Source organism: Cricetulus griseus, chromosome 5 (assembly GCF_003668045.3).
Source record: "Cricetulus griseus strain 17A/GY chromosome 5, alternate assembly CriGri-PICRH-1.0, whole genome shotgun sequence".
In the NCBI taxonomy this organism is placed as follows: domain Eukaryota; kingdom Metazoa; phylum Chordata; class Mammalia; order Rodentia; family Cricetidae; genus Cricetulus; species Cricetulus griseus.
In genome coordinates, this window is record NC_048598.1 from 120,733,728 (window position 1) to 120,748,468 (window position 14,741).

The following is a 14,741-nucleotide window of genomic DNA, read 5'->3' on the forward strand; positions in this document are numbered from 1 at the left end:
TGAGTTACACAGTAAGATCATATCTCCAAAGAAATAAGCAAACAAACAACCCAAAACAAAAGGAAAGCTGCTTAATTATTAAGAGCACATCTGCATTTGTTTATAGCCACAGGCCACACTGCTCATCTGTCAGTGCACAAACTCCCAGAGGCAACAGCTACACACATTTGAAAGGCTCCTCACACTAGGGTGGTTCTTAATCAAGGACAAAGAGAAGACTTCTGCTGAAAGCCAAGAGTAGGATGGCCTTTGAGTCAAGCTCTTCACAGACATCTCACCCCTAAACACCTCCACGTCACTATCTAGAGCACACGACTCTAATAGTCTGGTTGTCACTGACACCTTGGCAGGACGTGTTACCTGTGACGACACTGGGGATTTTGGAGAGAAAACTCTTAACTGTTCTGATGGGCACACCCCCTGTCTTGTCATCTTGCATCTTTGTGATGATGTCCTCGATCTGAAAGAGATTGAAGAAAAGACCTGTTAATATTTTTCTTGCACAGTAATAAAAATCCAAGCCTTTATTAAATGGTTCCTGAGTGCATAACAAGAGTGCTAACAACAGGAATTAGGGGCAACCTCCACCCAGTCAGTCAGGAAACAGTGTCAGTGTTTGCTAGGCATGTGGAGGTCAGAGCATAGTTCTGTAGGAACCACCACCTGCTAGTGCATCAAGGGAAAAAGAGAGAAGTGCATTGGGGTTCACAGTAGGATCTGAAATGGGCATTACTATGTACCTGATGAGATTTCTCCTCATATTCAAAGTAAGTTTATATGATAGGAAACTGCCATATTTGATTCCTCCAAAATGGCAGTTTCCTAAGGTTCATCCTAAAATGTTCACATAAACTAATCATTAGGAAGTTTAATCAAGGGCCTTTGGGAGAAAGGCCATAGTGGGCAGCAAAGAGATGGACTAAGAAGGACACAAGTTTGTAGGCATGGGTTCACCAGTCAAATGTAATTTCCTGGCAAGAAATGTTCAGAATAGGATACAGGAATGTTTGTGACAAGCACGTGGATCTTTTTGTTTAGGGGGGTGGAACAGCTAGAGAAGGGGAGGGACTAACGTGTAGGATTGACATAGTTTGGTTCTGTAACCAATAGAAATATCTCTGAACTGTTGGGATGAATTCTCTGAGTAAGACTTTATTGGAAGCACATAACTTTAAAGATAGAAACTTAAGCTATTACTTAATTTCCTCTAGTTTGACATACTATGATTGCACTTCAAGGGAAACTGATTTTCTCAAAGGCATGGGGCTAATAATTGCTTTGGTAGCAACAGATTTGTTGTGAGATACAAAGTTAGGACACACTATAAGATCATTGCCACCATTAAGAGCAGTGAGAATGCCCACCAGGTGTCCACTATACATTATATTCAGCATACACAGAGTGCGCTACTCACAAGTCTTTGATTAGAGCTAGACATGAGATCCCACCTAACCCAGGACCTAGGGCACTGTGTCTTCTGGTTGTCAGGAGAGGAAAACTGGACATCTGTAATCAACACCAATGGCTATGACAGACTTTAATAATGTTCACAGCCATCACCAGGTCCCACAGACACCCAATGGCAGACCCAAGTTAGAATCTAGTCATGGCTTCCAGGGCTCAGGTTTTTAACCCTGAGCTATTCTACTTTTCAACAGGATTCTCAGAAAACTAGCCAAGTGTGGAAGCCATCCTCTGCTGGAAATTTCTTGTTTTTTTTTTTTTCCTGCAAAAGTACTAAGTACTAATGTAGCTCTGAGGCAGAACATTTGTCTAGAATGTAAAACGTCCTACATTCTAACCAAAGCACCACTAAATAAATAAATTAGAGACTGTGAAAGAATCCTAAGGCCCCAGCCCCTCAGATGACAGTGAGTGTTTCATAGGCAGGAGAGTCATTTCCTGCAGCCCGAGAATCTGTGTAGTGTTTAATTATGACAGTCAAAGAAGGAATTTAATCCACAGTCCCATTATCTACCTCAACTACTGCTCGACTTTCTGCTAAACTCAACCAAATAACTACCCTGAGTATCACTCATTAAAGGCTAAGGAAAGCTTTTGCTAGGGGGAAAAAGGTCATATTTAAAAAGTAATCTATGCGTTTGATCTAGTGTGCTGTTTGAAACCAGAAGCATCAGTTACATTGATGGTTGCTGTGAGGAAGCCAGAAAAAAATATCTTTGAGGATTGGCAGGAAGCCAATAATTCAATTCAGTTAGACTTCTGAGTAGGCATTAGATCATAATAATATTCAGTCTCTGCTACTGTGGGCCAGAAGGGAAGAACTGGCTCCACAGAGGAATTCTCCATGGCTCCTTTCTCCTCTGCCCTCTTGCTTCGCCATGTGATGGGACCTCATAAAGACATAGTTACTGAAGAGGAAGACATATATGTCTCATTATGTTAGTCCACAATATGTTAAGAAGCATATTGCTCATCAGAGGTAATAGCCAGATCAAAAGGCCAATCCCGCTGGATGTGGTTGCATGTGCCTGTCACCACACACTAGAGAAAGTAGAGACATTGGCATCCTGAGTTCAAGACCAGCCAGGCTACAGAGTGAGACAAAAAGTAAAATAAAAGGCAATAACAAAAAAAAACTGCCCATTCCTCACTGGACTGTAAAGGGAATTGACTGTGTTTTGAGCAGTTTACAGCATAGAACTTTGGAGAAAGAACTCTGCAGTGTCCTATGCCTGACTCTGTGGTAGTGTTGATACATTGACCTTTGATCATGGAACTAATCTGGCTGCTGTTCCTGAACACAGTGTGGACTCAGGCTTATCATGTACTTATGTCTGTGTGGCTGTGCTTACCAGCTTTGCTATTGGCCTCAGAGTTTTGATGTCCCAAGGAAGATATGAGGCATCTTCAGGGAAGAGGACCAAGCCCATATCGTAGTCAGTGCAACCTTGGCTTCCCTGCTCACTCAGAAGTAAGAAACCCATGTTTCTATGCTACTGACTCAAGGATGTTTACTTTAAAGCAAAATATAGTAAGGATCTGACAAAAGGTACTTTTCCAAAATTGTCAAAGCCATAATAGATGTTTGGCTGGCAATCAGAATGGATGCATCTTAGATTTAGGATGCCTTTGGAACCAAGCCCTTTTAAGAATGTAGAAACTCAATATATAGTATTCACCATCTACTTTAAAATCTACTTTAAAATATAGGCTGTCCTGGTTTAGGTTGCTTACTCTACTGTGTGTTAGATAAGTAGACAAGTGTTTGGTAGCTCTGCTTGATGCTGGAGCATCACTTGCTACAATAACACTCTCTCTGAAGTTCCTTGTCATGTGTTTTGGAGAATTACCAAGAATTTACAAGAAGGCCCTAGGAGCTTATAAGAACACTGACAAGAATTTTCAAACATCTACTTCATGATTATCTGCCCTAGGTATCTTCAATAGATGTCTAATTTGTTCCTCAGTCTTCAATGTTCTTTAGCAAAGATGTTAACAAGGAGACCCAGAAGGTCTCAGAGCTAGTAAGTGACAAATATGGTATTGCTACCCAAATCTGCCTGGATCCAGTGCATTGCCAGTATCTATAAAATGGAAAGTTCACCATCCTTTTGGATCATCAAGAAACCCTAGCTACCACCCTTCTTCATCTCCCTGGGGATGGGGAGACAGATGCGGACTTACTTAATTTTCCTGCTCAGTTGTATCTCACTCCGACACCTTTTGTTCGCCAGGAGTAACACAGTAAGTTCCCTGACATCCTTCAATATGAAGACCTGTGTCGTAGGGGGTGTGTTTGGACCTATGTGCCCCTGTGCCAATCAAGGAGCAGGTGGCCCCTATCTGACAGCCAGGTGAAGCAGAGAAACCAGCTTGGCTGGTTCTGCCTGGGTGAGCCCCAGTAATAAGGGTGTTCTTCTCCAAGGAGCTCAGCATCCAGCACAGATAAACAGGTACAAGATTTTCCCAAACAGAAGGACAGCAGCCATTGCACTAGTCAGAGGGCTTTCTTTTACAGAAGCTATAGACAATTCACTGAATTAATTCTGAGTGGGAGGGAGGAAGAGTGACCATCTCTTTGGAAATGGAAGCCACAGTGGAACTGTGAGACTGGGCTGAGATCTAGAGATTCCCACCGCCTCTCTGTGGCTCCACATCCCTGAACATTACTATCCCATCTCTACAGTTAGATGCGTGATTACTAAGTGGATTATTGGGTTTGAAAGTAGGAGAGGCTGCTCTGACCTGCCCGGTGCTCAACTATATCTGAGGGGTGACAGCTCTGAAGGCTGGAGTTGGGTTTGGGGAGGATTGGGGAGTCCTGATGTTTTTATAGACTGCATCTGGCAGATGCTATCAGAAACCAGACACAGATGTAGCCCCAAGAGGCCCTGGCACTGGCCCTTCTTGGTCAGCTCAGGCCTGCTCGTCTCTGCCTTTCTGGATGACTGTTCTGTCGGAAATGACAAAGGGCTCATATTAGTATTATTTGTGCAATTTAATGATCCAATGAACTAATTTATTTATCTCATGCATTGTTTCCTCAGTAGAGGATTAAACAAAAATGTCAAGTGTGGGAAAATTATAGTACAATTATTGAAAAGAAAAATGCCTACAACTCCAGGGAAGGAAGTTATAAATAAAAAATATATAAAAGTTATAAACATATAAATAAGCTGATGCCCCGTGTCTCTGACATGGAGATCTTTTCATCCAAATATTTCAGCTTGACTTTGCAATTGGCTGCTTCTTTCTACTTTGGCTCTTGCATTTAAATAAAGACCTAGTCTTTCCTTATGTTCACAAATGAACGAAATTTATTAGAGGCAGGAACCTGAGCTAGATGACAGTCACATTTCACAAATGTAGTTGTTTCACTGACATGATCAGTCCCATCTGGCTCTCAGAAGATTAGAATGATATATATATATATATATATATTATATATATATATATGTGTTGTGTGTGTGTGTGTGTGTGTGTGTGTGTGTGTGTGTATACATATATAACATATTTAAATAATACATATACATTACATATAATATGTATATATCATAAATACACATAATATTAATATATGCACATACACACAACATATATGCATAATAACAACAGGTATACATGGCATATACATATAAATATATATATACATATATACGTATTATGTATATTTAAATAATACAATTGTTATTTATCCAGCTCTTAAATATATTTAGGTCCACCTAGTCACTTTTGATGCCAGGCCCTGTGTTAGTTTCTGTAGTTAAAAAGTCAGGTAGGTGGGCTGGGAAGACAGTTCAGTGGGTAAAGTGCTCGTTGAACACGTCTAGCACCCAAGTTTGAACCCTACAACTTAACATAAAGCTGGGATAGCAGTGTGCATCTGTAACCCTAGTGCTCCTATAGTGAGGTGGAAAGCAAAGACAAAGGATTCCCAGGTAGAAGAATGGGCCAGTTACTCTGCCAATATACAGCAGTGAACAACTATGGAAAACCCTGTCTCAAACAAGGTAGAAGATGAGAACTAATGCCCAAGGTGCTATCCTTCTACCTCCACATGTGCGCCAGGACACACACCCACCTGTACCCATACACGCGGATACTCATCCACAGGCACATCCACCTACACACTTCCTACATATATACTCAGACATTGTATACGCAACACAGAAGAACCAGGCAGAAGAATTCATTCTTGGTCATAATGGATTAATACAATTAGTGATTCGGGGATCCAGGCTTGTGGTTAAGGATGTGTTGGAGACAGCTGGGCCAAAGAAGTGAAACACTAAAGGATTCTACTTCAGGAGGCTCCTGGCATGGATTCCATCACAACTCACCACCTTTTTTTTTTTTTTTGCCACACCAGCTCAAGGATTGAAGGGCATTTTGGGATTCCATCTTCTAGCTATTGCAATGCTTGTAAAGAGTTTTGAGGGAAACTGACTGTTTGAATCACTCTGTTGGCAATGACAATTACAGCAGCCTGCAGACTTTTCCTCTAGGAGCAGCTGACATTGCTACAGTGGCTCATTTCTAGGAGAGGCTTCACATTTCTGCTAACGGTGGGAAAAAATGGGGAGAGTTTCTAATTGTTCCTCTAGTAAGGAAAAGCGCGTTCTTTTCTAGAAGACCCCATGTCTTCTCAAGTCTCAGGCCAGAAAGGAGTCACCCAAAGGAGGATGGGGGGGGAAAGGTACTTTGCTTTTCCAGCCCCTGTACCACATGGAGGCAGGGAAGGAAGATAGAAATGGGGTTGGGCTAGCCAACTAGTACTATACGCCCCCCCACCCCCCGCCATGGTTATAGACGCTCATAAAAGGACAGGCAGGCAGGCCCTGTTTCCTCTCTTTTCTACAATGTAACTTGCATGATATTCTTGAAAGGAGAAACGTGTGCATTTAATAGCATTGCTTAAAATCTATCTACAGTGTCCTAGAGTATCTTGTTACAAGCTCTGCAAGACCCCCTCTCTTTTCTTCATTTCTGTTATCATGTCAATTTGTATTTGTGTTTCCCATTAGACTGTTTTGATCATCACTGAGTCCACATTAATATTAAGTGTTCAGCAAATATTCATTTAGTGGATACAACAATAAACAGGTGAATGAATGAGTAATATACTCTTAAAGGAATTTGCCTCGAATGCCAGCAATGAATGGGACTCAACACATTAAAGAGCCTTGAGGGTACCATAATGTCACTTACTCAAATTCAGTCTAAAGTAAATTTGGTATTTAATTTATACCAAAGCCTCTTGCTTTGAGACAGAGTTCCATAAAAAGACATTGCAAAATTTCATAAATTTTAGTAACTATGTTGAAGGAAAATCTCCACAGGCACCCAAGTGTCATCTGAGACTGGAGCTGGATTTCCAAGGATTGGACCTGGAATGAACTGGGCTGTGCCAGGCAGTTAGATGAAAACCACCAGTTGCTTTGAGCTATGGGTTTAAAATTACCACATGTAGTGTTTCATAAGTTACCTTCATGAGAACATTTAACTGAAGAGAAACACAGGAAGAATGGCATGACAGGACAGTGACTGGGTAGCTTCCTGACACTTCAGGGAAAGCATCTTTGCCTTGAGCTTGGTAGGAGGGCTGAACTGGAGGCAACCTGGTCTTTTTTTTGTATAGGAATCTGTTGTTACTCTGAAAAACAAGAGGGCTGATTCCTCAGGAGGGCTGTGGGCTGCATGGACTGGAATGTCTGACTGTAAAAGGCCAGCAGCCATGGATGGAGAGCAGAGGACACTGGCCAGAGAAGCATCCCAGCACTTCTGAAGACCCCAATTCTTCATTAGCATCTCCTCAATGACCCTGATTTGTATGTTGTCTGCTTCTTGACATCTTTTCTTTACTGAGTAACAGTGTGTGTGTGTGTGTGTGTGTGTGTGTGTGTGTGTGTGTGTGTGTGTGTGTGTGTGTGTTGGGAGTAAATGGCTCAAGGACACATGAGATTCTCAAATAGTGAGATTAGTAGCAGGAAAGCCAGGTGTCCTTGCTCCATACCTGGCTGCTTGGATCTCCTTTCTGGTGTGGGGTGGGGAGTGTTTCGTTGAGTGGGTGTAGAAAGTGGGCCCATATCATGTGCATGATAGTTTAATATACAGTATGAAAGGTAGAAAATACCCTTTTCCAACAAATGAGCATGGCCTACTCCCTGAAGCCCAAGAGCATGTTATCTTATGTGGTACCAGGGTCATGTAATTAAAGGTTAGGGGCTTTGAGGTGGGAGAGTGTCCTGGATTTTTCAGGTGTGTCCCATTTATTCATAGCTCTTGACAGCATAGGGCTTTCCTAATTATAGTTGGCCAGAGCATGATGTGACAGTTGACGAGGGTCAAAGACACAGGATTTCCCACTTTCAAACATGGGAGGGGGAGGGGAAAGGATTTGAAGCTAAGGAATGCAGGCAACCTTTGGAAGGACACAGAGCCTCTCTGGGAACCCAATAATACCCTTGCAAGCCTGTTTATTTTAGCAGAGAAACCTAGTTCAGATGTCTGATCTTTGGAATTCTGAGAGATAAATTTTATTATTTAATTAAGCCACTAAATTTGACATTTACTATGATCATAATAGAAAACAACTACAAACTGTGCCACCCCACCCACCAGACTAGAAAATGTTTGATATTCTGTATTGTTTCCAAAATCAGGTTAGTACACCTCCTGGCAGTAAGCGGAGAACCTTCCTACACTGCTTTCTGTCATTTTGAACTGTTCAATGGACAAACCAGTAGTCAGCCAGGACTTGAGGCAGCCCATGTGGGGAAGATGGGCAGGAGGGCAGCTGGAATGTATCCATTTATAACTTGACACGACTTACTCCATGGCCTTCTTGGTACCTCGGACTGGACCCATCAGAGGGTATTCAGGTGTTGCTGTGACCCATAAACTCCAGCATCCCATTCCACACAGGCAGAGACTAAGATCCTTTCCCCTTTCTCATTTCAGATTTTATATAGCTACATTTTCCAACCTACCATGTCACAGAGAATTGAACATGAAGGCCAATATAGCAACACAAACCAGATTATTCAGCTGGCACTATAAAGTGCTCCAAATTTGAGCTCGAGTGCCTTTATGTTGTCTTTTTACAGAAACATTGAAGTCTCAACATGCATTTTTTGCCTCCCCCATACTACTGCTGAAAGTGCAATGGCCTTGTTTTCAAAGAAAAATGAGACTATCCATCAAACTGGAATATTACTAAGATTTCTCCCTCATGGGGAAGAGCAAGGAACACAAAAACGGTATCCTCTCTCTGACCTCAATGACCCTCTGGACTCTGGAATAGCTAACCCTTCTTGGCTCATTTCCTCCCAGTCCATTTCTCAGCACCTTTTCCTTCTCCAGACTCAAGAACTGGACATACGTGGAGGAAGCACGTTTAAAGGCTGGAACAATTTATACAGGTCATCCTTGCCTGGCTTCCCATGCTACAGAGAAGATGCCAGGCTTCTGCAGTGGAAGGGCCTCTATCATTTGGCATTAAATGGCTTTTCCAGAACCCCTCCAGCCCTCTGTGCCCTGGGCATTCTCATCTGCAGAAACCCGCATGCATTCTTTCTTCCTTGATCCTACACAATACATCCTCCCTTGCAAACTCATCCTGGGCTCTCTGAAGCAGCCTATTGCTATCAGCTGGCATGGTTTGGGTATGGTTTGAACATGAGCAGTTAAAGCCCGTGGGTTAGAAGCTCAGCCCCTTGTGTGATAGTGTCAAGAGGTGGTGGGCCCTTTAAGAGGCAGGGCTAGGGGACATAATTAGGTAATTAAGAGCAACAGGAAAGGGTTACCACAGTTCTTATTGGATCTCCATTAGTTCCTGTAAGAGTGGGTTGATTAAAAAAAAAAAAAAAGTAAACCTGGTCACATAACCTCTCTGGGTCCTGTCTCATCATGTGAACCTCTCATAGGGCTTCCACCATCTGCCATGAAGTCTCACCAGATGCTGGTATCATGCCTTTGAGACCTCAACACTATGCACTAAATCAAGCCATTTGCTTTATGTGTGGGCTAGCCTCAGGCATTTTGTCATAGTGAAAGAAAACAGACTGATCCAATGCCTCATATTCCAGGTTCCAATACACAGCAAGAGAATCAGGAGGGCTTTGCTGCCCCCAGGGAGCATCCTGCAAGAGGGAAGCTCATGTCTTCCTGGAGGAAGGATGCATTATACAATCCCAGGGGCTTTAGATATTTTTAGACTTCTAAGTCCTGTTCCTTTTGTAATCATGGACCAGTAGAGAATCTTATTCTTTATCTCCCAAGAAAATTGAGTTTAATAAAGTATGTATCTATCTGATTTGATTCTAAAACTAATCTGACTAAGAAGAAGCCTGAACAACCCTAAGCTGTATTTGACGGACTGTAAGGCCCACTCTCAAAATCAGTAAGATAAACACCAATATCTGGTGATGAACTCTGTGTGGCTCTTGGGAGAGTGGCAGGGTCACTTGCCAATTATTTCTGTTAATCACAAAGATTAAGTGGCTTTTATGGCCTGTCTCCCTGAGCTTTTCTGCAAGAGAAAGACAAACAAGCATGAGTGAACACATGGGCAGGGCCTTGGAGAACCTGGGGAATCCAGGCTCCACCTATGGGGTATATGGCTGTGAGCCAGGCTACCATTCAGTTATTAAGTGTTTCCAGTCTCTGAAAATGTCATATTAGCAGGTATGCTGCTACTTATTCCCTCCAGCCACCCAGAGGGTGAGGGGGAGAAATGTTACAAGTAGAGTTTGAGTGATCTTATTTCTATAAGGTAGGGTCTTCCTATTCTCTTTCTTCATCTTGTAAAATTCAGGAGCTTAGGGGACCAAAAGGAGAGAAGGAGCAATGAAAATTCAACAGGCCACCAGATTGGAAACCTGACCCTAATAGTTTGGAAGGGGTAGTTTTGCCTTCTTATGAGAAAGGCTTTTAAAGAGCCCAGGGAAGGGTGTTGACTAGGGAAATGAGTGGTGAGGGCAAAAAGCAATTCTAGAGCAGAATGACATTAAAAGGCCACATCCCATGTGTAACTTCCACAATGGTGGTTCAACCTGCTATCCAGGAACTTCCTGCTGAATTGGTACTCTTACCAATTTTTTTGTGAATCTCCATGTTTTATGGATGGGATTGTGCCCTTCCAAGTTCATGTATTGGAGCCCTAACTTTCAGTACTTTAGAATATGATATTATTTACAAGGAATGTCTTTACAGAGGTATAATGCTTGACACGTTATCAATGTGGAGCCTCACACAATAGAGCCGGAATTATTACAGAAAGGAGAAACTTGCATGACAAGATAGGCATGAATATAGGAATAATGGTATGGGATGCAAGGAGAAAACAACCCAAGAGAAGGGGTTTGGGATATGCTGTGGTTTGAAGGTTCATGTGTTGAAGGCTGTGTTTCCAATGAAATACTCAGAGATAGGGCTTTTGGATCATGATTGGTTTGAGAGGGTTCTGACCTAAATCAATAGATTAAGCCTGCTTAGAGGCAGTGGGTCACTGGAACATGCCCTTGAAGGATATATCTAATCCCAAGTGCTGTTCTCTGCCTCTCTGCTTCCTGACCACTATGAAGTGAGCAGTATTTCTCTGCCTTATCCTTTTAGTAACGTATTTCTACCCTTCCGCTGTTTAGAAGCAATGGAGACAGTTGAACATTAATGGAAAGCTCTGGAACAATGAGCCACAATAAATACTGACCTTCAGTATTATGTCACAGTTATAGAAGACTGACTGACACCAGATAGATCCAAACTCCAAGAGGGAACTACCCTATCAAGACATGATTTGGAACTTTCCAGTCTCCAGAAATACCAGTTTCCATTATTTAGGCTACCAGAGCTTGTGACAGTTATGGAAGCCCTGCAAACAAATATACTCCTGAAATTACTTTACAGATCACAGAAATGAATTTTTCCAATTATTTTTAATACATTCCCCTCCCTTTCTGTCCCTCATCTCTTCACCCCATTGCCTCTTCTTACACCACACACACACACACACACACACACACACACACACACACATGAATGCACACACACACACACACACACACACACACACACACACACACACAGGCACGCACATCCCACACATGCACATGTTTAATGCTTAATTATTTCCAAGTGAGATCATGTTTCATGAACGAATTTGACTTCCTGCACATTGCCCATTTCCTAGGGAATCACACAGCATACTGCTTCAAGGATGTGGTTTTTGGAATGTTCACTCTGTGCCTGATGTCAAGGATGAGAGTGAGGACTGGATTCATTGGCCAAAGCAGGCCAGGGGATTAGACACTGAAGGAATCCTCTCCAAAATCCCCCATGGTGGTTTTATTACATGTGATTTGGGATAGGTCCCAAGAGCATCACATCTTTTTGTGGGGGAGGTTCTCCAGTCTCTTCATGAAAAGATTTGATGAGCATTATATAGAAACACAATTTGTACAGTTTTACACAAACATCATTCATTTCCCTGAAACCCAAGTGTCTCTGTGAGCTCTACTTGGGTTTCTGGGCACTTCAGTCCTGCTCAACACATTCCTGCTGCCAGCAAGGGTGACGATCCTGTGGAGAGAGGAGGGAGGAGTTAAGGAGGAAGGTACAGAGATGTGACTTGTCTATGAAGTGGCCCTCACTGCTTACCTGTCCCCGGAGTTTCCCTAGTTGTAAGGCTTCCGTTGTGCATAGATGAAAGATGTGGAGCTCTGGGAACAGCCACACCTGGCTTCCCTATGAAAGACCTCTGCCCCTTAGCCCTTTCTTTCTCAAGTTTGTCTCCTCTTCCTCCTGTCGGCGGCTTCCCCGATCCCCACCCCCGGCGGCTTCCACTTCCCCCGCCACCCCGCCGCACGCCCAGCCCTAGAACGAGCACCAGGTGGGCTGGCCCGAGAACGAGCACCAGGTGGGCCGCACGAGAACAAACACCAAGTGAGCCGGCCTGGAGCCCTGCCCCTGAGCCCCCGCCCGATGAGAAACACTCCGTCCCAAGGTCTCCGCCCCCAAGGTCAGCCATCTGGACGTGGAGGGAGGGGGAATTGAGTCTGTTGTACCAGACACCAGACCTTGAGAATATGCTGATCTGGAATGGCTCTGTGTCTCATTTGAACCATCCAATAGAAATGATTCTGTATTTCGCCTCATTTGAAAGACTCTATGTTTCACCTCATTTGAATAACTCTGTACTTTGCCTCATTTGAATAACCCTGTATAGCGCCTCATATACATTGACCAATGGGAATAGCTCTGTACAATGCCTCATTAGAATTATCCAATAGAATCCCTGCTCCTAGCTTGCGCCTTTTTCCCTATATAAGGACCCCTTTCCCTTGGCTCGGCGCGCTTGGCCTCAGAAAAGCTAAGTCGTCCGGGTACCCGTCTCCTAAATAAAGCCTCTTGCGGTTTTGCATCCAAGCTCGTGGTCTCGCTGATTCCTGGGTGCGGGTCTCCTTCTACGAAAGTACCTCTTCGAGGGTCTTTCACCTACAGGCACATCCACCCTTGGGGAGAAGTGGGGTCAGCGTGGGTATTAAGGGTGATGACCAGACATTATAGCATTTTTGGAGAAGGCTAGCTCTGTTAAAAACAGAGGTGAGCTTTCTTAAAATATCCTTTGTGTCTCCCAGGGCCCTCCTGTCAGATGCCAATAACATGTCACTTTAAACCATCCCTGGAGCATGCAGAACTCTGGGGAGCAGGGAGGTAGAGGTTTTGGGGGGTATTGATGGGATGGAGAAGGTCTTGAACAGTCTGTCCTGCTGGTGATGCATATGCAACTGGAGAGGGGTTTCTGTTATGTGATAACAACTTCTGACAGCTAAAAAGCCTTTGTCAACAGGTAGGTCATTTGGGGATGGGGAGATGTGATGAGAATGGAAATCTCTTTCCCTCTCCCTCCCCTCCCTCTCTCCTTTTCTCTCTCTCTTTTCCTCTCTCTCTCCCCCTCCTCTATGTATGTATGTATGTATGTATGTATGTATGTATGTATTTATGTATGCGCAAATGTATGCATGTACAGGCATGCATATTACTTTGCATGCCAGAGATGAAACTCCGTTGGTTGTTGGTTGGAGTGTGGTAGCTTCCCTGGTAGGGACAGAGGAGGCCTTGGGGAATGTGATGACAGGTGTGCCTGCCTCCCCAAGGGTATGAGCATGATGGGAAGGGCCTTTTCTGAAGCACACAGTTGGGTGACTGTGGTAGGGCCCAGAGCAAAGCATTTCAAGGCTTGTACCTCTGCCCCAGGCATAGAGCAGAAAGTGCATGGAGCCAGGGTGGTAGTGGAGATGGGTTTGGACACTGGGATGGACCAGTGAGGGACAGTTATTGGTGGATCCTGTGTCCACAGGACAGAGGAAAGATGACCAAAGAGCTGAAGAGTTTGAGCCTTTGTAGACACAGGTATGTCAGACTTCCATCAAATCTCAGGGATATGCCAGTATGATCACACCATGTTGGTCCCCAAGCTGCTGTCCTGCTCTGTGACTAAAGATGGGGGCTGCTGCCTTCCCAAACCTCTGTTCAGAGTCCAAATAGCTCAGGTAATAATTTCCAATCAGACAGTTTTGACTTTATTCAGGTTATATTTTTCATAAATCATCATTTACTGCAAAGAACAGTCCAATTGTTGCTCAAACTTTAAGTGGGGTGGGGCTGGTGAGATGAGGATCTAACCTAAGATCACATAGGCTGGACCCCATGGACCAAGAGGACCCTCTGACCACTCACAGTGAGATGAAACCCTCTCTCTCTCTCTCTCTCTCTCTCTCTCTCTCTCTCTCTCTCATTTCACAGGGTGAAATGGCAATGTTGTCCCCTCAGAGGAATTCTTCATTCCTGTATCAGGGAGAACAGAAGGTGCCACACAGTCATATAACTAGGGGCAAGTCCCAAGGGCTTCTGTGCCTCAGTTTCTTCTTGCAAAATGGAAGAGTACTGCTGTAGCAGCATCTAACCTTGCCAGTGTATTTGTGTTAGTGGCCACATCCCTTTAGGGGTGGCTTCAGGTGTGGATAGAACCGGAAAGATAAGATCTCTCTCTCTCTCTCTCTCTCTCTCTCTCTCTCTCTCTCTCTGTCTGTCTTTCTCTCTGTCTGTCTCTCTCACACACATACACTCTCTCTTGGGTCATGGACTGGATTGGAAGGGCAGAGAAAGGCTGCATTGGCTCTTCATATTTATCTGTATAAAACACCCATTTTCATTTATCTTGGGTCTAGTGAATTCATTATTTCCCCACCTTCATACTGTGCCTTCTAAATCCTTCC

At 43.7% G+C, this 14,741-nt stretch overlaps 1 protein-coding gene across 6 annotated transcripts in view; it reads right to left on the bottom strand.

The window, feature by feature from the left end:
- Rgs6 (regulator of G protein signaling 6) overlaps positions 1 to 14,741 on the bottom strand; it is a 499,978-nt gene that overhangs the window by 164,536 nt on the left and 320,701 nt on the right. For all 6 annotated transcript variants that reach the window (XM_035445272.1, XM_035445267.1, XM_035445269.1 and 3 more), the window contains exon 2: positions 361 to 460. In XM_035445272.1, coding sequence (XP_035301163.1) covers positions 361 to 460 — 100 coding nt within the window. The remainder of the gene's footprint in view (positions 1 to 360; positions 461 to 14,741) is intronic.